Here is a 22001-nt window from a genome sequence, read left to right on the forward strand (position 1 = left end):
CTACATTGTCCCATATGATTTCCCCGTGTGTTATTTTTCAAGTGGATTTACCTTGGTGTTTTTTAAACACCATTCTCCCATTATTGAGCATTTGTGACTTTACAATTTTGTGGAGCATATTTGGGGGCAAAAGGTATGCTAGGATTTTATCTCCTTAAGTTGGATTCCTAGAACTGGATTTTCTGGGTTAGAGGGATAAAAACCTTTAGTGATTCCTCAGACTTTTTTCTTAGAGACTGTTTCCTTCACAAGCAACCCCTTCCACCACTGAAATTACAGGTCTTCCTCATTAAACATAGACCTGACCTCCAGTTTAGAAGCAATGCTTAACTCAATCCCAGGGCTCACGTTGGAACCAAAATATTATTTGGCACCTCACTCTCTTCAATAAGAAACCCTCTTGAAAGTTTCCTTATACCAAATTCTGTGTCTAACATGATCACAAATCAGTAGACAAACCAGTCCAAAAGAGAGTGCAGCCAAAAGGAAGAGCCACTGGGAGGTAGGATTTAGGTGATTTCTGCTTTTGTTTTTTGTAATGTTCTTTTATTTTTGTTATGCTTTTAAAGGGGGGAGGGTGTTTCTAAATTGACTTGGATAAGTGGATAAAACAAAACAGCCCAGGCCTCCTGAGAAGACTTTCATGAGCGTAGTAGTGACTCTCTGTGGATATACATGAGAAGAATTTACCTTGTAGGTTAGACTACAGCAGGTGAAAGGAAAGAGAAGACTCAGCCCTTGCCTGAGGTGCTGGGTGCTTGAATCCCTCTGTCTGCCCCACTGAGACCTGGCTGTGTGGCTGCAGGTCCTGTGGCTGGCTCTGGGGCGTGGGCATGGCATGGTTCGGTACTTCCTCTGTCTGCAGGAGCTGCTCAGGGGCCCACTCTGAGGGGCACCCAGGAGGCCTCTATATGGGCAGGGGTGGGGTGTCCTGTGAAAATTTTGAACAAAGAAAATGAATTATTCATAATGCAGTTTACCCTGACCTTTTGGCAGTTTGATTTAAAAATAACTTTTTTTTTTCCTATTACGAAAAAGACCATTTACTAGCTTGTTAGTCATCTGTTAGATCAGTCAGAGTTGCTTGCAGCCCAGCTTTTTTGAGTAGCACTTTTTCTATTACTGCTAGCACATTTTGACAATTATAGGTTAAAGTTTATGAAGAGATGTCCTTGGACTCAGATTTTATAACAAATGAACTGTTTGGTTTAGTCTCCAAAGCTGTGTTGCCCATTCCAATAGCCGTGCGTGGCTGGTCAAATTTAGACGAATTAAAATGTTATTTCTTCATTGCACTAGTCACATTTCATATGTCTATTAGCCATATGTGGCCAGGGGCTTTCAAATTGGATAGCACAGATAAAAAATACATCTCTACCATCACAAAAAGTTCTCTTTGTGCTATTTTACAAGAAAAGACTCCTTTTTCTTTGCATGATAACATGAAGAGATAATTGTGCAAGGACTTCAAATGGTGTACATCTACAGCTTTTTCTAGGCAAGCTTGCAAATTACCAAAGATCCCAACTTGGAGGAAAGTGGCTTTGTCAGCCTTTGGAAATGAAAACATTCTGAGCATTATCAGTGTACCTATTTAACCTAGAACTGAGGTGAATGAACTATTAATTAATCCTTATTTACATCCACCAGACTTATTTGGAATATGACATGGTCACAGTGATAATTGCTTAGGGTGGGAAACCTAGCGTTCCTTGTTGTTGCCATAAAGTGTGGAGCAGGTAGGTTGTCTGCTTCAATGAAAAGAACCCGGATGAACCAACTACGGGAAATGCAAATTTGGAGCTTTCTTGATATTGGTGTGGTTTTTTTCCTTCTTCCTCCCTGCAGGAGAACTGCGGCACATCACCAAGCTGAAGCCCTGGAGCCTCTTTGATGTACTTGTAGAAAAGTATGGCTGGCCCCATGAAGATGCTGCACAGTTTACAGATTTCCTGATCCCGATGTTAGAAATGGTTCCTGAAAAACGAGCCTCAGCTGGCGAATGCCTTCGACATCCTTGGTTGAATTCTTAGCAAATTCTACAAATATAGCATTCTGAGCTAGCAAATGTTTTCCAGTACATTGGACCTAAACGGTGACTCTCATTCTTTAACAGGATTACAAGTGAGCTGGCTTCATCCTCAGACCTTTATTTTGCTTTGAGGTACTGTTGTTTTGACATTTTGCTTTTTGTGCACTGTGATCCTAGGGAAGGGTAGTCTTTGTCTTCAGCTAAGTAGTTTACTGACCATTTTCTTCTGGAAACAATAACATGTCTCTAAGCATTGTTTCTCGTGTTGTGTGACATTCAAATGTCATTTTTTTGAACGAAAAATACTTTCCCCTTTGTGTTTTGGCAGGTTTTGTAACTATTTATGAAGAAATATTTTAGCTGAGTACTATATAATTTACAATCTTAAGAAATTATCAAGTTGGAACCAAGAAATAGCAAGGAAATGTACAATTTTATCTTCTGGCAAAGGGACATCATTCCTGTATTATAGTGTATGTAAATGCACCCTTGTAAATGTTACTTTCCATTAAGTATGGGATGGGGACTCAATTTTTCAGAAAAGCTACCAAGTCCTTAGTGCTTTGTAGCCCAAGTTGCATGTAGCAGACTCAATGCTTCAAGGAGTTGTGCAAATTTTTCATTCCATAGCAGTCCATTTACATTAGATTTTTAAATAAAATGGCTCTGGGTAACAAGATGTGTCATTTCCTATATGGCACTTTAAAAGAAGAAAAGACATGCTTCTCATTCTAAAATATACCTTATAATTAATTGGGCAGTTCCATTTGTATTTTTGCATATTTTTTAAAGTACTTTAAAAGAAAAAAAGCAATTTCTCTTTGAAAATGTGATAGCCTGGTACCACGTTGTGTTGCCTCCTCCAAACACTGCAAGTTAAATACATGAAATTGGACAAGAGAAACATATTCAGTGTGTGGAATGAAAAAATATATATATTTTTTGGAAAAGCATGATCGTGTTTGTCTAAACACAAGGTATGGTATATACAGTTTGCAGTGCAGTGGGAAGAATACTTTTCACAGCTCAAAGGTAACAATGATCACGTTCATTCCATAGGCAGCTTTATGTGTGGCTACAACAGCTTATACTGGCTTTTTCTTTGTCTTTCCATGAATGAGAAAATGATTTTCCCTTTGCAGGTTGCACACAGTTTTTGTTTATGCATTTCCTTAAAATTAATTGTAGAATCCAGGACACAAAATCCATTAGTAGGCAATACAATTTTAGAATGTTAATATATAGAGGTATATTTAGCCTCTTTTAGATGTCAGTGAAATGAATGTCTTTTATTTTAAATTTTACATTCATTAAGGTGCCTCTTTTTTCTTGACTTTGTCCATTAACATTTATTCATATGCCTTTGCAATAACTAGATTGTGAAAAGCTAACAAGTGTTGTAACAATAATCCATTGTTTGAGGTGCTTGCAGTTGTCTTAAAAATTAAAGTGTTTGGTTTTTTTCCAGACATTGCCTTGGTCATTGCCCTATATTTGAAGTGAGAGGATCAACAAACATTTGCTTTCAGTGTCTTCCAAACTAAAAAGAATACCAACATTCCTGCTGCAGCATATGTAGTTGTAGAACATGCATTAAAGCTTATTATAAGGAAATCATTTATTTTTTGAGGGCAGAAAGTATTTAGGAAAGATGATAACAGTGTAGATTCATTACCTTCAACTTGTCATCTTTTTTATCCATGTTTCATCAAAAACATACTAACTGCATTTTAAACTTCTCAAATTTTCCTTAACAGCATTCACTCTGAGGGAACAAGAGACACAATCCTCTTAGGAACTGGCATTATATCTTATGTTGCTGTGAGGTAGAATGAACCATTCATTGACGAGATCTTCATGCTAAGTTTTTCTAGTGAGGCTATAGGTTTCCATGTAGATTCTATGACCATTGATGCTATTATGCACGAATTGCACCGGAAACATTTTTATAGGAGCCACAGAGTACATATGTGTCCTCTGGGTAAGAATTTTCAAGGTTAGAGTATACTTCAGTGAAATTTGTCTAATGCAGTTTTAGTTCATGTTAGGAAGGAAACTAATTTTAAGGTGGTATCCTTATGATAACATAGCCTAAATACTAACTTGTTTTCTATGTAGAAGCAGTTCTAGAAGAAATTACATTTGTTTTAGGAACTATATGGTTTTAACAGATTCTTGGTGGCTTGTTGATAAAGAATGCATACAAGGCAAAGGAGAACCACTAGTTGTGCTAAATATTGTAGCCTGCTTAGTGAACTTCATTGAATATCCTGTCTATCTTTTTTCCTGTGGTCATGTGAAGTCTTCATGGAAAGTTGCAAGCAGTGGATCACATAGGTGATTATAGCCAGTTCAGAACCTGGCTGTCTGCACATTGGCCAACAGTACTGCTCAAGGGCCAAGAACAAATGGATATTAAGAACTTCAAAGGGGCATATACTTTTAGGTGAAAACTGATGTACTACTTGCTTCTTCCTGTACTTGGACCATACATAACTTACTAATGGGATGAAGTATGGGAACTTTCCATGGGCATAGAGAAACTGTTTATTTCTGTAGATTATTTCCTAAAATTTCATATTTTTTTCTCTTTTTTAAAATGAAAGTTTGGTGTACAGGACAATGTTTGAAGAATGTATGTGTCCATCAAAGAGTCAAAGAATTTATTTACTGTTTCACGGTTTTACACAGAAGCTTATGTATATATTAGTTTTGTAGTAGGCCAAAGTAGGAATTAAAAATGCATTAGGTGGGGGCCTTCTAAAGAGATGAATATTGATATTTCACATGCCAGTTAACTTTGCTGTGTTTGAAACTATCAAGAGGGACAGATGATGTAAACTCATTTCTTCTCAAATGTTTTTTTTAGTCATTAACATAAGCAGCATTTTGTTTGAAGATCAATGATGGCAAAGTTGACCTTTTTCTTAAAGCTCATTAGGATTGAACTCTAGATAAGCTGTATTGATGCACCATCGTTAGCTAATTTTCAAAAGGAAATGGAAATTAAAATCATAAAACATGACTTAAATTACTACCAAATCTCATTCATTTTTTAAGTCTATTTACTTTTTTTCTCCTAATGCACAAAATATGTATAGTATACAGTGCCCAAATTATGTCAAAGTATTTGGATGATGAAAAATATGTTGATAGAAATAGTGTCATTGCTATTGTATACACTTAATTAGTGTATACCTAAGAGGTAGAAGGCAAAGGCTGGGAATTTTTATTTTCAAAATTGAACTAGCATTTTATATTTAGGCAATAAAAAATTCACTTGAGAGGCCATTTATTTTTCTTAAATAATGCCACTTCCCTTTAGTTTTGTATACCCAAGCCAAATTAAAGACACTTGTTTCACTTATCAATATTTCAGTCGTGTTCTAAAATGTGCAAATTACATATTGCTGTTTTTTAGGCAGACTAATTTTTTTTTTTAATAATTTGTAAATTGCAGTCTGTAACTCTTTATCGGGTGTAATGCGGTAGTGGTCTGGATTCATTGTGATGTCACATACTTAAGTAGAGTTACACAGCGTGTCTATTTAATTTCCTATGATTCTTGCTCCTGCAAAAATGGCAAGTAGAAACCATGATGGGAACAACCTGTTACTCCCTCTAGCTCTCCTCCTGAGGGTAGTAGTCACTAAAGAAAATTTAAGTTTCTTTACAAATTATATTTGAAAGCAGACCCCCATCTTAGAAGTTGTACAGGACAATCTGGTAAAACTGACATAATTGTGATTTATTAACATGAATTAAAATGCCCAACCAGTGCTTCAATGTGACAGGATATTTAAAAATAAAAAAGAAATGAAAGGTCATATACTGTACTACTTTCACAAAGATCACACAGTTTTGCAAAAGACTTGTCATATGTACAATGCTATATATCAAATGAAAAAAGCTGTAAGCAATTATATACGCAAAAGAAATGCAGTATTTACAGTTTGTCAGGAGACATTAGAAATCATCTATACATTAAATTACATTCTGCTTGCAAATAACTGATAAAACAAAATGAGCCATGTCCACACCAAACTATAAAAATCTGTATTGCATTTTATACCTAAGTTGCACTCACAGAACTGCTAAAAAAAAAAAAAACAAAAAAACTTCATAGTGCCATTACTTAGCTGTGTACTTAATGCATATGTAGAAAATAATATAGAAAACATTCACTAAATGAATTTAACTGCAACAATAAAATTTAAAGATCATGTAGCATCAAATCTATTGCCAGAAAACAGCTGGAATGTTCACTTATAAAATAAAGATACCTAATACTGGCTTAGCACATTTTTTTTTTTTTTTAAGGAATTTTAAAAAGCAAAAATGGGAAAAATACAATGAAAGAGCACTGGTTTTTGTTTTTTTTTTTTTTTTTTTTTATACAAAGTTTCATGTACAAGCTTTAAAAAGTACCTTAATAGGTACATATGAAATATACAGTTTATCTTACAGAACATTTTAAAAAATGTTTTTGGAGTCCATTTTAATGCCACCCTGAACCATGGTAATTGTTCTGAAACGTTGGTGGCACCTGTGCTCTGTGAATTGGAATCTGTCCAGGCACTGGCGATGCCTGCTGAGGTCCTTGCACCCCATGTGGCAGGGCCACAGAGCCAGGATGAGGACAGAACCCTGAAGCAGTAGGTGTTGGAATACTGTTTGGTCCTTGGGGCTGGAGATGAGGACCTGCAACAGGTAATGGACAATGTGGCCCTGTTCCAGAAGGCTGGTGTTGGGGTCCCGGTCCCAAAGTGGTATGATGTGTAGCTTGTGAGGGATATGGTGGTACAGCTGGATGAGCACTTGAAGGAAAAAGTGGAGGTCCTTGATGAGGTGGGTGGTGTAAAGCTTGGCCTGATGTTGTATGATGCCCAGAAGCCAAAACACTGGACGGAGGAGGGGGAGGAGGAGGCGGGGGTGCTGAATTTACAACATGCTGGTGTTGTGCTTGTAGACCTTGGAGTCCTGTGGAAGGATGGGGTGGTGGATGGTGATGAGGGGCAGGACCAGGGGGTGGAGGGGGTGGTGGTAAATGGTGTCCAGCAGTTTGAGAATGCATATGTGACCCAGGGGTGACAGCATGAACTGCCCCTACTACGTGTGCTACAGAGTGTTGCTGATGGGAATTCGGCTGTTGTACAAGGTGTGGTCCTGGAGCAGGTGGTGGAGGAGGAGGGGGTGGGACGACTGCAGCAGAAGTTTGATGGTGAATGGTGGGGTTCTGAGAGGACAAAAAATGCCCTGGAGTAACATGGTGTCCTGGAACTGATTGCTGGCTTGTGGTGCCAGGAAGTGCTTGATTTGGTCCTGATGTAAACACAGTTTGTTGGGCAAGACTACCTTTGAGCTGATTATAATTCTGAAAGTTTGCAGGGGGCTGCTGGTTTTGATAATAAGACGAAGAAGGAGGCGGAGGGGGTGGGGGTGGGGGTGCCGTGCTGTTCACACTCTGTTGGTTAAACTGACTGTATGTTGCTGAAGATTGTCCTGAGGGTGTCTGTGTAAATAATGCTCCAGAAGTTGCCTGCTGAGTATTGGCTTGAAGGTTCTGTGCTGCTGGATAAAAATTTCTCTGAGGCTCTCGCTGAGGGGTTCCAACTTGAGGTGACTGTGAATGATGAGGCCTGTAGGGAGATCCTAACTGCTGTGCAGGAGGCTTTGGTGAGAGATAACCATGCTGTACAGGTGTGTGAGGCGTAGATGGCTTAGGAGGGTTTTCTATGTGGGGCGATGGAGGACAGTGCAACTTCATTGGTGCAGAAGGCAGCTTTTGTGAAAGTTGCTCAGATGAACTGCGAACATGTGGCTGAGGAGGATGGTTCTTTGAAAGTGCTTGGGTGTTATTTGATAGCTGTTTTTGTTGGAGCTCTGTTTTTAGGTGAACACTGTTCTCAGCTTCTGATACAATAACTGTTGTCTCCCAATGGGGATCTGGTTTTGTGAGTATTTTCCCATGTGGTTGAGCAGGAATTACAGGTCCCGGTGAACCAGGCTATGAAGAGAAAACAAAAACTTGATATATTACATAAACTTAAGAAACATTTTATGAACCTTGAGTTTTATTCTTGTTGGTTTAATATGTTAAATTTTAAAAGGGGGAAGGAAATGTAGGGTTGAGAAGTCAACAATAGAGGCTTGAGATGTTGCAAGGCCAGTTTCTGTGAGTAGTTTCAACAAATTCCGGTGAGTGTATATAGTGAATTTTACTGAAGACAAGTTGAGGAAATTAGTCTGCGTTTTTCTGTAAGGAGAAAGACCCATTTTGGAGTCTTACTTTAACCAACACTCTTCAGGATTAAGTTCCATAATCAGGATTAAGTTCCATAACTGAATACTCTATCCAGGGCATAAATTGGTTTGGGTAAATAAACTTGCTTTCTTGGACCGTTTTGATTTTTAATACCTTTTCATTTTCCTTGTAAACTGTTCACACGTAAATAATCCAAAAGATCTTTTTGTTGTTAAAATATCTTCTGTTCCCAGTGATTTACCTGACACATCAGATTATCATTCCTCTACATGAATTTTCACCTGACCTTTTGCTTTTAGAGAATTGACTAGGTATGTATTTCAAGAAGTTATGAGTTTCCTAGATACCACTAGAATAGAGGTGAACTTTTTTAAAAAATGTAAGTTTTAAAAGTTTGCCTAGAAAACTTGAGTGTTTGATCCAAATTGTCTGTCAATCTCAGTGACAGACCAAATAAAATATTAAACACAACTGAGTACGTTCAGAAGGAAGAATCCAGAAATCATAAACTGAATCTTAATGCAGTAGAAAAAAAATTGCCTGTATATTACCATCAACTTTTCTGAATGGCCATGTTCAAAGTCTATTATTACCTTGCTCATTTTTGAAGGGCTTTTACAAGTGTTTTGAGAAGTATCTGGGGATGGACATTCATTTGTAGTTGTGGGTTCTGGATTTTCAGAGTCAGGGTCTGTAAAACAGAAGAAACTATGGTAAATGTAACATTACACGATAAATACTGCCTTTTATTGACACCACAAAACGATGTACCTTCTATTAATCAAAGCAACTTTTTTTCTGATTCAAAAAGGTGTTTAAAACAATATAGCCATGATAGGTCATCTGCTTACTGACCTTCCATGAGTTCACTGAAAGAAGGGGCTAGGCCTTTAGCTTGCAACTGGGAAATGTGATTTGAATGAGATGAAGGTGAAGACTGAACATGACTCGGTGAACATGAGACACAAGGTGATTCTCCCCCTAGAGATGAAGCAGAGCAGTAACCAAAAAGAATATTAGAGCTTACAAAGAACAAGGGTGCAGGGTGACTAGCTGTCTCCACTTTTTGGTGAAAGAACAAGCTTACTTACCACTGTCTTTATCTTTTCGGTGATCACTAAGAAGTAAAGCTCTCTGGTAACTCCTTTCTCTCACTTGTTCCACTGAAGTGGAGGCAGTCCTTTAAAATAAAATTAGTTCATCCTTAATTCAAAGAAGCTACTGCCAGCTAGATTATTCTTTGTCCCATGAAGGTCCACATGTCCTCTCAGTTCAAGGATTTTGCTCTATTGGGAAAATACTTCGGTGTTAAAGCTTTGAAAATAGCTAATCTTCTCTTATTTTGCTAATTGCTCCCAAAACTGAGACTTATTTGAATAACTAAGACTTAATTCTTTTTGCCTCCACCAATTTGTTGGTGAAAAGAAGAAGGGGGAAACTTTAATGTAGGAATATTCAGAAAGTCACTTTAGGTTACCAAAGTTACCAAAATATGCTTCAACAACAACAACAAAAAAAAACCAAACAACCACAACAACAAAAAAAAAAACGCCTTACACACTTTCAGGATTTGGAAAGGAACAAGAAGCAGAGTAACTGTGTCCTCTTGGCCACTTTGCCAAGACCTCACCTTAAAAACAGCTGTTGCTAACACTCCTACCAAAGAAAACTCTAACCCTGTTTTTCTTTCAAGGTAATGGCAGGGGTTTTAAAGAAATGGCATGATGTTGACTGTGACAAAAATTCTTTCAAGAGGAAAATTTGAATGAAAAATGTGGATAAATAAAGGAATGATTACAATACACCTTTAACAACTCTGGCAAATAAACAAACAGCTAGTTTAAAACACTATCAGGAAAGATGTTTCAAGTCACCATCCACTTAGCCTTGGGAGAACCACAGCAGGAATCTTTTTCTTGCCAGAGTAGCATATTTCAAAACAGGCTTACCACTGAACTTCAGGTTCATTCTTCTCACTGGCAGCTTCTTTAGCAGGACAGTTATTGCTGGTTTCTTCAGAAGTAGCATTATAAACTGCAGCTGGTGTTGGTAAAGGCAGGCTAGCTGTGTTTTCTGCCTGTTCTCCGGTTTCATTACTTTGGACACACCCATCACTATTGTTGCTCAGGTTTCCACTTGCATGAAGTGATATACTAACCAGAGGAAAGTTTTCTGTCTTAGAGCCACTTTTCCTAGCTTCACGTTGTCTCTTACGGTATTCTAATAGAGAAACCTTAAAGCAAGAAAGAAAAGGCAGATCTTTTATTCTTGTCTTTCATACCAGAATCAATTCATTCTTTCTTTTTTTATTTATATTAAGAAAATTACATAAAATAATTAACTATCAAATGCCCACTATATATTAGGCATTGTACTTAGATGATTCATATACATTATCTCATTTAATCCTCACAACAATCCTATGAAATAGGTATATTATCATCCCCATTTTACAGATGAGGAAATTGAGTAACTCACTCACTCAAGGTCACACAGCTGGTGAGTGTTGGAGCCGGGATTCGAACCTAGGTCTTACTTGAAAGCCCGTGCTCTTTCCACTATACTACATTGCTTCCCACAAAGTTGCCAACTGGACTCTGTTATAAAAATTAAAAGCACACATCACTAAAATTCTTTGACTTGTAAAGCAATAAGCCTATTAACAAATTAAATAAGTGCTGTATGTAGTTTCTCCCATTCCTCTGAAATAAGGCATTCTAAATCGTCTCAACATGTCTGCCAATGAAATAATGGTGGTAAATCATGGAACTTACGTATCACAGTATAATATTATTAGTATCATACTTTACAAAATATTTATGTCCATGGTGTAAATAGTATTGGTATTATGGGATGCTGAAAGGAACATGTATTCAATTACAAGGATGCTTGCTTAATATAAGGTTAAAAAGAATATCTTTTGAATGAGGGGGGTTACTTCTAAGTTACTCATATATTGAGGTTTCTCTCAAACCCATATATCTTAACAAGGACAATTCATAGCACTAGAATTTTTCACTTTTCTGTAAACATTTTCTGATCAATGTACATTTTAAAACACTTTGTAAATATTCACGATAATCTGGGGAGAAATGTACACATAAAAATTTTAACTCAAATAACTGAATTAGGAATGCCTTACAAAATACATCTATCAATTACCCTCAATACTAAGAAACATTATGAAAGGACTATAAATCGTTAAATTTGTAACCTTTTTCTTTTGTGGTGGATTCTGGGGTGTGCAACTCCCGTCGATCAAATTGTCATTAACGGTCCGTCCAAAACCAGAGACAAGCCCATCTTCAGAAGTACAAAACAGAGCTGTTTCCATAAACATGCCTCTAGTATCATCCTGCATCAGGCACTTTGACTCACTTATTCGGAAGCCTCCTCCAACCTCCAATTGGTGTGAGGGTGTCAAGTCCCTCAGGTTGGAGTTCACTGAGAAGTTAACTCCTGTTCTGTCAGGACTCTTTACCCAGGAAGAATATATTGTGCCCCGTCCAGAGTGACTCGAATCCAGTTGGCTGTTAGGCTCAGTCCTGTCATGTGCAGGTGTTTCCATTGTTTTATGTAAAGCGCTTGACTCAACTGCATCCAGTCCCAGTTGAAGGTCTGACACAGGTTCCTTTTCTCCAGGGCACTGCCTGTTGACTTCAGTCCTACTCCTAGGGCTGGTATAACCAATGGTCTTTATTTCTTGCAGACCCAACTCAGTTAAACTGGAATTTCTAAAAGGCCCCAAAGTTAAGATGGTTGAAGATCTCTCATATCCCTGTTTACAGAATTAAAAAAAAAAAAAAGTCATATAATGATATTGAGACTGTTTACTTCAAAATCTACCAGTAATTTAGGCAAAACAATGATATTACCCAAACAATCAGCAACATTTTTTTTTTTTTTTAATAACAGCTCACCTCTTGGCTGTAAGTGCGTCTCTTTATTTCCGGAGAACTTTCTGGGGAAGAAATATTCTATATAAAAGGAATAATGGGAATTGAAAATTAAAATACATGAACTAAATATATGGTGTTTTTATAATGAAAACTTAAAATTAGAAACATTTTGGTTTTAGACTTTATTATTTTATTTCCATTCCTCAAGATATTTGCTTTCAGGTCAATTTGATACATTTAGTCTACTGTATATATTAAGAGGAAAGTTAAACATTGAATAAAAATGTTTAAATTCATATGAATGTATGTTCCCAAATTTTATTTTATATTCTCAGCACACTAATTGTTAGAGGGAATGTGGGCCAAGTTCTTAATGAAACTCAAAAACCAAGAGTTGAAAATTTTTTTTCATTGAAATTTCTCACCTCAAAATGCATGGTATTTCCTGGTGTACCAGGAGTTACTGGAGTAACTGGTGAATATATAGGTTTATAACCATTTCTACAAGTTTCATCATCTGATTTTATCCGTGGAGGAGTGGCGAATGATGGGTCCATAGGAGTAATATCCGTATGAGTTGGTGTAGCATATGGTGAAGGAGTAGGTGTGGAGGTTTCTGAGTAAACAGAATTTAGCAACTGATAAAGTCTTCGTTTTTTTAGTGGTGTAGTTAAATCTGTTGGTGAGACAGTAATCTGTTAGAATTACTATAAGTATTCTATTACATTCTGGGAAAGATAAAATCTCATCAATAGTTAGTATGATGACTTTCACCACAAAACTAAACTTTTTTTAAAAAAAAAAAACAAATATGAAATATTCCCCACACCCAAATAAGTGAATTTCACTATTAGCAAGCATTGTCCTGCTGTCCTATAAGTACTAATAGGTTTTTCAAAGAGTCTTTTTGAATCTGTTTGAAATCACCCAGCCCCAAAGCCAAAACAAAGCCATCAGAAATTCAACTGTAACCCAAACATACACCATATTACATAGCAAGGTTTTTGTATCTATCTTCCTCTAAAAGGCTAGGAGAACAGAAATGAGAAAGGAGAACAGAAATGAGAAAGTTTATCAGAATGTGTTTCTCTGCTAAAGTACACAACAGTAAAGAGACTATGCCTGTTAGAAAGATGTATATCCTGACACATTTCTCATGTTAAAACAATACTAAAAAGAAATTCTACCTGGAAGGGAACAGCTATCATTTAATAGTAGTGGACTTTTATTTTCACCATTGACTGTAGGACTTCTGGATCTTTCTTGAAAGGGTGAATTAAATCTGTGTAAAATTGCTGAATTTTCTTCTTCTAGAGCTTGTTTCAACCATCGCTGAATAAAATGGAGAGTAAAATGTGAATAGGATTTGTTACCTGTTCATATAGCCTATAAATGCAGAGCCAATTCCAAAATGAATAACATTTGGCTCATTCTAGATTTTTATACTGAAAGAAAAGTTTACCTTTTTGCACGAGCCAGAAATGTTTTCAGTAGGTTCTTTCCTTCTCCTTTTTTCTGAAAGGAATGGTGAAGTAAATCTAATATAATGCTTAGGAGTAGAGTATACATGGGGACTATAAGTGAGGCCTGGTAAAGAATTGAGCTGTGTAGCTAACACTTCTGGATCTGTAGTTATACGCAGAGGCCTTTCTGAAAGGCTGTCTGAAGGCTTTCCTGTCTTCTCATTCTTCTCACTTAACCATTCATTGACCAAGTGCTAGAGAAAAGGAAAATTGGGGTCACTATATATTTAATTGCACAGATTCTCCCATAGAATATTCTAAGGCAAAGTAGAAACTGATACATACATGCAATGACCAAAAATCAGTGTATCATTCTACATTTCATTTTATTCTTGAAATGTTTTACACAATTTTTTTGTGTGGTGCTGGAGACTGAACGCAGGCATCTATCTGTATGTTCTACCACTGAGCTACCTGTAACACGGTTTTTTAATACTGTAAAATTTAGGAGACATCAGTACCACCAACACTTAAGTTTAAGGTTTGTTGCTGCCTTTATGATATGCTTAAAATGTTAAGTAGCATTTTTCTACCCAAGGCGCTCCTCACAGTCTCCTAGAGATGAGGTCAGTTTATGTACTCAAAAACAAAACTCTTAGTAGTACTAAGAGATAAATTGAGGTTGCATCCATGGGCACTTTAGTGCTGAGCTACATCTTCAGCCCTTTTTATTTTGAGACAGGGTCTAAGTTGCCAGGCTGGCCTCCAAACTTTGAATCCTCCTGCCTCAGTCTCCTGAGTAGCTGGGATTATATGTGTGTGTTACTACCCCTGGCTTACCTAGTCCTTTTCTTAATTCTTGGTAATTTCTTTTTTTGCTTTCTGGGTATTCATGTTTATTTGGTTATCAAAATCCTTTGAATTTCATATTACAAATGTAGATTATAGAAAAAGCATGTATGTGCATATATACATTTACTCATACAATTATATAAACATACAGAAATATGCACATTTAAAAAAAAAATCTGTCATATATCTACAGTACCAGCAAATCAGAAGGCTAAGACCAGAGGACCACAAGTTCAAGGCCAACCGCAGCAATTTAGCATGGCCCTAGGCAACTCAGTGGGACCCTGTCTTAAAAAGAGCTGGGGATGCCAGGTGCGCCAGCACATGCCTATAATCCCAAAGGCTGGGGATGTAGCTTAGTGCCCCTGAGTTCAATCCTGGGTACCCCCTTGCCCCTGAAAAAAGGGGTGGGGATGAGGCTCAGTGGTAATGTGCCCCTGGGTTCAATCCCTAGTACATAGCTCCTATCTTTCAGAAGTATCCCTCTTTTTTTTGTGTGTATATAGCTCCCTTTGTATGACAAACAACAGAACATAGTGTTAAAACATGAAGTCTAGAACCAGACTGCTAGGGAATGATCCTGTCTTTGCCACTTATACTGTGACTGTGAGCAAGTTATGTAACTTTTCCACATTTCAAGATGTGTCTGTAAAAAAAAGGGTCATAACAGAACTTAGCTCTACAAAAGTGTTGTGACAACTAAATGAGTTTTTAAGAAACACATATAAAGCTCTCAGAATGCTATGTGGCAAAGAATTATGTATTAAGTTGAAGAAGGTATTTATGGGGAGGCATAATTTGGCACTGTTTGACAGCTTTTTGAAGAGAAACATACAGGATTTAGAAGCTTACATTTCACACCAGAGAGAGACAGTAACTTCTGCTCTTAGACCGGAACAATTTAGTCATTTACTAATTAAAAGGCAGGGTTTATGTCATTTACAGTCTAGAAGGTAGTTTCACGTGTTTTAAATCCCGAGTTTTTTTTTTTTCCTATTACAAATAAGTTGAAATTATTTTTTGTCCTTCCAAGGTGGGCAAAAGTAACACTATTAAAGATAAGATTGGCTTACTGACTTAGGTAGGTGTGCAATAAGGAAAGCACTGACTCTGAATCAGAAACACCTGTACTTTGATCTCAAACCTTTGACTCTCTGGCAAGCAAATTAACATCTGTTATTGAAGTATAATCCCTGGTTCACAATAGAATAAACTTTTCTTCATTTAGCAGCCTGCCTGCAAACTCTACTGAATTATGTAAAAACAAAACTAAATAAATGAAGTTTCAAAATATTTGGTGAAAGGAGGATGTATTTATGATCTATTCCCTCCCCAAAGAGCCTAAAAAATGACCACTTTGGTACCAGTGTTTTGTCCTTTAATCTCGGTGGGATAAAACAGCAGCTTCATTAAAGCTGTTACATTTTTAGCTGAAAAGCCCAGGTTGGTTTAATTTAGTGATTAGTTTCCAAATAATTACTTTGTTAACTCTGACAGTGCATTTCCAAAGATTTTTATTAATAATTTGATATAAAACTACTTTCTTACTAAATTCACATTCTTACTACATTCTATTGAAATCAATAATTTCATCACATTTATTTCTTGTAATCTAAGCAATGGAATTTATAAAAAATACCATAAAAGATAGGGACTGGGGATGTAGCTCAGTGGTAGACTACTTGCTTACCAAATAGCCCTGGATTCAGTCCCCAGCACCAGGTAGGGCTGTACTGTAACACATCTAAAACTAGTTAGAGAAATATAAATTTTGTACATAGGGCAACGTAAAAGTCTTGATATAGTTTATCATCTTTACAATAATGCAAACATAGTATTTGATTTTACACTTCATTTTTCATTCTTACTCAAAAATATCTGCATAAAAATGATGCTGCCTCTTGTGCAGTTCATTATGAGATAGTTATAGACTGATTTCTAAACACCAATATAACCATTTAATAGCATAAGACACTTGGAAAACAGTTCTTAAATTCATTAAGAGTCATACCTTCTTTGTTTTGGGGTACTTTGTAGGACATTTATTAAGTGCTGGGACTTCAGTTTCAGTAATTATTTCTGCTACTGCAGTTTCAGTTTCTGGTTCTATGGCAAGTACAGTGTTTTCGATATCATTTTGTTGTGATGTAACTTCTATATCAGGAGAAGATGGTTGGATATCTGAACACATGCTGACAGTTCTGTGTCTCCGACGCTGCTGTCCAATGTGAGTCCTACTTCGAGAAAAACTTTTTCTCTGTTTTGTTCTATTCACTTTGGCAGGGGTTGGCTTGTTAGCAGTTTCTTCCTTTACTTGTTCCTAATTCAAAATACAATACAATGGAATTTTATGTTTATAGATACTTCAGAAGCTAACTTGACAAAATTTATGAATTCACATAATAAATTCACATAATTAAAAATGTTATTACTCAAAAACAAAGTAGTATAGTGTTAAATTCCAAGTCTTAAGTTTCCCATCGGATCTAAAAACTGCACAATTAAAAATTTATTACAGATTTAACTCAATTGTGTATGTAAATTTGTTGGTTTGTATACCCAGGGGTACTCTGCTACTAAGCCACACTCCCTGTCCTTTTTATTTTGAGACAGGGTCTCACTAAATTGCTAAGGCTGACCTTAAACTTGAGCTCCTCCTGCCTCAGCCTCCCAAGTCACTGGGATTATACGCCTGTGCCACCATGCCCAAATGCAAATTTTATTTGAAATAGTTTAAATGGAAACATAAAACTAAACGTGAATAATACCTGAATAACTTCAGCATCACTGACAAGCTGTGCATCTTTACATTCAGTTTTAACTTCAGTTTTGGCTGTGCTGATCCGTTCCAAAGCTTGTTCTCGTCTTTTCTCTCTCTTTTCAAGTCTGGCAAAAGCTTGCAAAATTGCTTCCATTTTCCTTTCTTCTCTAGTCTACAAGATTTCAATTTTATTAGTCATTGCTCTGAAGTAAATATTCTAAAGTCCAGATCAGATGTACAGGCAAATTATAAAATTTTTTACTATGATACTGTTAGAAAACCAAGTCTGTTGTTATTAGATATGGGGGAAAAACAATTTATATTTATTCAAAATCTAAAAATCCCAAACATCATCTCAGTAAGCCTTATTATTACAAATGTATTTCATGAAAAGAACACTTGATTGAGTGCTAATGATAAGGATAAAACAAACAAAACAAAAAGCCTCAAAATGACCATGCTTTACACTAACTTGAAAAAAAAATTTAAATACAGAAGCCAACCTTTAAAAAAATTCAAAATTCCTAATGAAATGGTATGTGAAAAAGCAAAATTACTATGCACTTAAGATATCAGTCAATATATTTTTGCTATGTTTATTTTAGCAGGATGTTGTGGGGGTACATTTAGTAAACATCTCCATGATTCTAAGCAAGTTAGTTAACCTTTCTGAGGCTATAAAATGTGGATAATAATACTTACACTTCACTGGATTATTATTTAGTTCAAACTGAAAATGTGAGGTTTTTAAACAGTACTTAGAAATTGATAGGCGTTCCATAAATATTTTTATTTCTACTTTAGCCCTCTTGCCCTCCATTTTAACTCTTATAAGGCATTCCTCTACCTTCTGCTCTTCCTTTCTTAAACTGACACTTCAAGACAGGGACTGAGGGAAGAGCAAGAGTTCCTTTGAGCATCAGTTCTCTTTTGGATAGAGAACATTAAAACCAAGACCCAGAGCCTTGACCAGAGGGCCTGGCAAATGCTTCAGCTCTCAACCAGAACCAGGAAGCACGTCCATCAACTGTCCAGTTCTCCAAATGAAAGAACCAGGTCCTGAGGCTCAGATCCATTTGTCTTTCCTCCTTCATTGTCATCGATGTGGGGAAGAAAGAAAGAAAGATCAGAAACTCAAGATCTGGCTGCCAAAGTCTTGTCAATATTGGCGCTTCAGTAATCAGCAGAGATTCAAGCATTAAGACACCTACACTCTGAAAATTACTGCTTTTTCTGTGTTTTTTCTTTTTTGTTACACTTAGTAAGAAAACGAAAGTAGAATGTGTCAAACAAACCATCTGAGGATACTTTTACAGCGAATAGCCATACTGCAAATGTGACAAAATATTTTGTCCTCAACTTTTTTTTTTCTACAGGCAAGGAAATGGTCCAAAGAGGTAAGATTATTTGTTTATGGATAAATTTCTGCAACTCTCCATCTCATTAGCTCTTCTGGTCCAGGGTGGTAATCAAACACTTAAAAAACTATACAGGCAAAAGATGATTAATTTATTAGGTAATGGGGAATTCAACCCAGGGGTGCTTAACCACTGAGCCACATCCCCAGCCCTTTTTATTTTTTGAGATAGGGTCTCACTAAGTTGCTTAGAGCCTTGCTAAATTACTGGCCTTGAACTTGCAATCATCCTACCTCAGCCTCCCAAGTGGCTGGGATTACAGGCCACCACCATGCTTCAGCTCAAAAGATGACATTATGTGCTCATTGGAACTGCAAGTTTTAAAGCCAAATTCTTGCCTGAGGGAATTAATTTCATGTTTCTGGTCCTTTAAATTAACTTACCTAACCTCTTTTTATATGGCTTTCTATAAAAATGCTGACTCTGTATATCAGGGCTTTTCCAAAACTCTAAATAGCTTCCACTTGTTGAACTGGAGGTTAATTACTATGGTTTCCTCTCTCAAAAATTTTTTAATATGTGCAAAAAGTATATTTTCCTAGAAAAAGAAACTTGTCTTAGCAAATATTATATTTGTCAAACAAAAAAATTATCAAAAGGGAGGCACCAAAGAAGATACTTTTTTTTCTTTTTTGTTGTACTGAGGATTGAACCCAGAGGCACTCTGCCACTGAGCTTCCCCAGCCCTTTTTTAATTTTTGAGATAGGATCTTGCTAAGTTGCCCAGTCAGGCTTTAAAGTTGTGGTCTTGCTTTACCCTTCTCAGGAAGTGAATAGATGAATAACATGTATCATCATACCTGGCATAATATTTTCTATATTCTGATTCTGGATCTTCTAAAATAGTTATGAATTTACACTATGGTTCTTTGACTTAGTTCAACATTCCCCTATAAGAGTGAGGGTCGGGGATGAACTTACGTAAAGAAAATTGACCCAAACTTGTTCAAATAAATATGCAATTTCCATTTATACAGGTACAACTATTTGATCATTAAAGCAAAATCCCTGAGAGATGGTTTAATCTTTTAGAGCTGGAACAGGATCTTTAAAAATGTAGTATTGTACTACAGAAGAAACCAAAATCCCTCTAGATTAAGTGACCCTGTCAAAGGTGGGACCTTTGCATAATTATTATGCAACTTTCCTAGCTTCTAATTTAACCTTTTTTTTCCAATTAACAACCACTAACATACTATGTAATGTAAAACAAAATACAGCATAAGTTTTCCTGCATTACAACAATTGCTGTGTGTGTAGAAATAAAGCTGAAAACACTAAACATTTCTTAATAACATTAACCTAGCTTTATCTTAAAATATACAAATATTGGGAGTGTAAACATGACTGGTTTTCTACATTGATAAAATTATTAGTACATGGATCTACTTTTAAATTCCTTAAGGTTCATATGTCATTTATCATTGCATCTAATATATTCTTTGACATAAAATTGGGTATACTTTAAAATAACTGGAAATTTGTCACCCATTTAAAAATCTGATTGAAAAATAACTTATAAATAAAGCTGAGGTAGTTATAGGTGACTATAGATACTAATACTAGTCAACTGCCCATAGCTCCTAAAACCTGTGATAGATACAGTTCAGATTATATTAACCACATAGGGTTACTACTGTGATGCTATATTCTGTAACCATAATTCATTTCAAGCCATGGGAACTGATAGATCCTGAAACAGAATTAGATAGGGTTACTTTTGAAAAAAGAGGTGAGGGGTTACTTTCAGGAAACTGCTAACTTTTGACATATTGTTAATGCCAAGTGTTAGGTGTTACTGCTTGAAGTACATGGAATCTCCCATATGTTTCATCTAATCATGGTTTTTATTCATAATAGTAAATACGAGTATTATAATTTCTTATAAACAGAACAAAAAAGTCTGCTTCATAATATCCCTATTAGTTGAGGTGTGGGTATTAGGAATTTTTATTTCAATTATATTCACATTGGAGTTAAAATGGAATGTAATTAATTTTTGTAACAGACATAATTTTTTTTTAGACATTGATGAACCTTTATTCATGTATTTGTGTATGGTGCTGAGAATTGAACCTCACACATGCCAGCCAAGTGCTCCACCACTGAACCACAACCCCAGCCCATGACATATAATTCTTAATCTGAGTTTCCTGCTCAGTAGATAGGGAATGCTTAAAGTCCACATGACTCAAGACTATATAATAAAAAATAAAAATTAAAATGTACAGTATAGCAACTAAAAAAATTAACTTTACTGAATAAAGTATTATAATTAAACACTTGTGAATGCTATTAAGTAGCCTTAGGGGGTAATTTGCTGGTTAGTTGGGTCTAAGAACTAAGGAAAAATAAAAAAGGAAGAAAGCCACCTAGGAACTCCTGATTGTTTTCTGAACTGCTACTAGGAGGAAGTGGCTTTTCTTTAAAATAAAAAATTAAAACAGATGCTGGGCACTGAAAATAGTTCTCTGGGTTGGTGGCATCCAGAATGTAGGGTATGAGACCTGACCCTAGAGAAACTGCCTGGTGGAGTCTTCACAGTGGCTAGAAAGCAGTCTTCCCATACCTCTGGTTTTGCTTTACTTAGTTTTTAGTATCCTTGGTCCAAAGTGAAATGGAAAATTTCAAAATAAACAAGTTTTAAGTTAAAATAAAAATGGAAAAAAAAAAAAAGCTTTTCAAAGAAATGGAAAGACAGAGCCCACCTACCAAATTAACCTACTATGTGGTATTAAAATGAGACTCCTTACTCAGAAAAAAACTCCCTACTTTCAAACAGCAACTGAGAGACTATGGCTTGTGTGGTATCTCCATTTGTTCTATCATGTGACAATTTACACTTGGTGCTGTTTTCCTCTTTTGACAGTCATGATTAGTCGCACCCCATCCTCCATGAAAGCTTCTCCAGAGCAGTAACCTTGTCATTTTTGCTCAGCTAGTACCTTAAATGGCACTTGGTGTATATAGCAGTCAATTCACATTTTTATTAAACCACTAAGAAATGGGCATGTATATTCTATGTGCCACTTATGTGAAAACATAACTGGAAGCATTCAAAGGATTTTGAGAATCAAATTTATTATAAAGCAGCTAAAGCAAAAAACCCTCATTTTGTTTGTACAGAATACCTATAAAACAAATTGGTCCTCTCTTACTATTCAGTACCATGATATTTATTACTCATCTTGAGAAATACAATTCCTAATTGCTATGATGAGAGAAACTTAGAAAATTATTAATCAACATCACTTTATGCATGCTTTAAGAAGAAAACAGTGATTTAGATGATACGCACCACAGTCCTATCA

The 22001-nt window shown here is 36.1% G+C and overlaps 2 protein-coding genes across 17 annotated transcripts in view; one reads left to right on the forward strand and one right to left on the reverse strand.

Moving 5' to 3' along the window:
* Window positions 1-3501, forward strand: part of Srpk2 (SRSF protein kinase 2) — a 229314-nt gene extending 225813 nt beyond the window's left edge. For all 10 annotated transcript variants that reach the window (XM_048786158.1, XM_048786159.1, XM_048786161.1 and 7 more), the window contains one exon: window positions 1849-3501. In XM_048786158.1, coding sequence (XP_048642115.1) covers window positions 1849-2033 — 185 coding nt within the window. In that variant the 3' untranslated portion in view covers window positions 2034-3501. The remainder of the gene's footprint in view (window positions 1-1848) is intronic.
* Window positions 3502-5759: 2258 nt separating this feature from the next.
* The window catches only part of Kmt2e (lysine methyltransferase 2E (inactive)), a 91115-nt gene continuing 74873 nt past the window's right edge, over window positions 5760-22001 (reverse strand). For 4 of the 7 annotated variants that reach the window (XM_015488371.2, XM_015488370.2, XM_048786150.1 and 1 more), the window contains 12 exons: window positions 17280-17444; window positions 16523-16831; window positions 13659-13913; window positions 13384-13528; window positions 12622-12872; window positions 12218-12274; window positions 11512-12075; window positions 10247-10530; window positions 9389-9477; window positions 9153-9278; window positions 8891-8988; window positions 5760-8039 (listed from right to left, as the gene is read on the reverse strand). In XM_015488371.2, the coding sequence (XP_015343857.1) occupies window positions 6531-8039; window positions 8891-8988; window positions 9153-9278; window positions 9389-9477; window positions 10247-10530; window positions 11512-12075; window positions 12218-12274; window positions 12622-12872; window positions 13384-13528; window positions 13659-13913; window positions 16523-16831; window positions 17280-17444 (3852 nt within the window). In that variant the 3' untranslated portion in view covers window positions 5760-6530. Of the gene's footprint in view, window positions 8040-8890; window positions 8989-9152; window positions 9279-9388; window positions 9478-9564; window positions 9584-10246; window positions 10531-11511; window positions 12076-12217; window positions 12275-12621; window positions 12873-13383; window positions 13529-13658; window positions 13914-16522; window positions 16832-17279; window positions 17445-22001 lie in introns of those variants that run through there. The other 3 variants (XM_048786151.1, XM_048786153.1, XM_048786155.1) reach the window with 3 other exon arrangements.

This window comes from Marmota marmota, unplaced genomic scaffold (genome assembly GCF_001458135.2).
Source record: "Marmota marmota marmota unplaced genomic scaffold, marMar, whole genome shotgun sequence".
In the NCBI taxonomy this organism is placed as follows: Eukaryota; Metazoa; Chordata; class Mammalia; order Rodentia; family Sciuridae; genus Marmota; species Marmota marmota.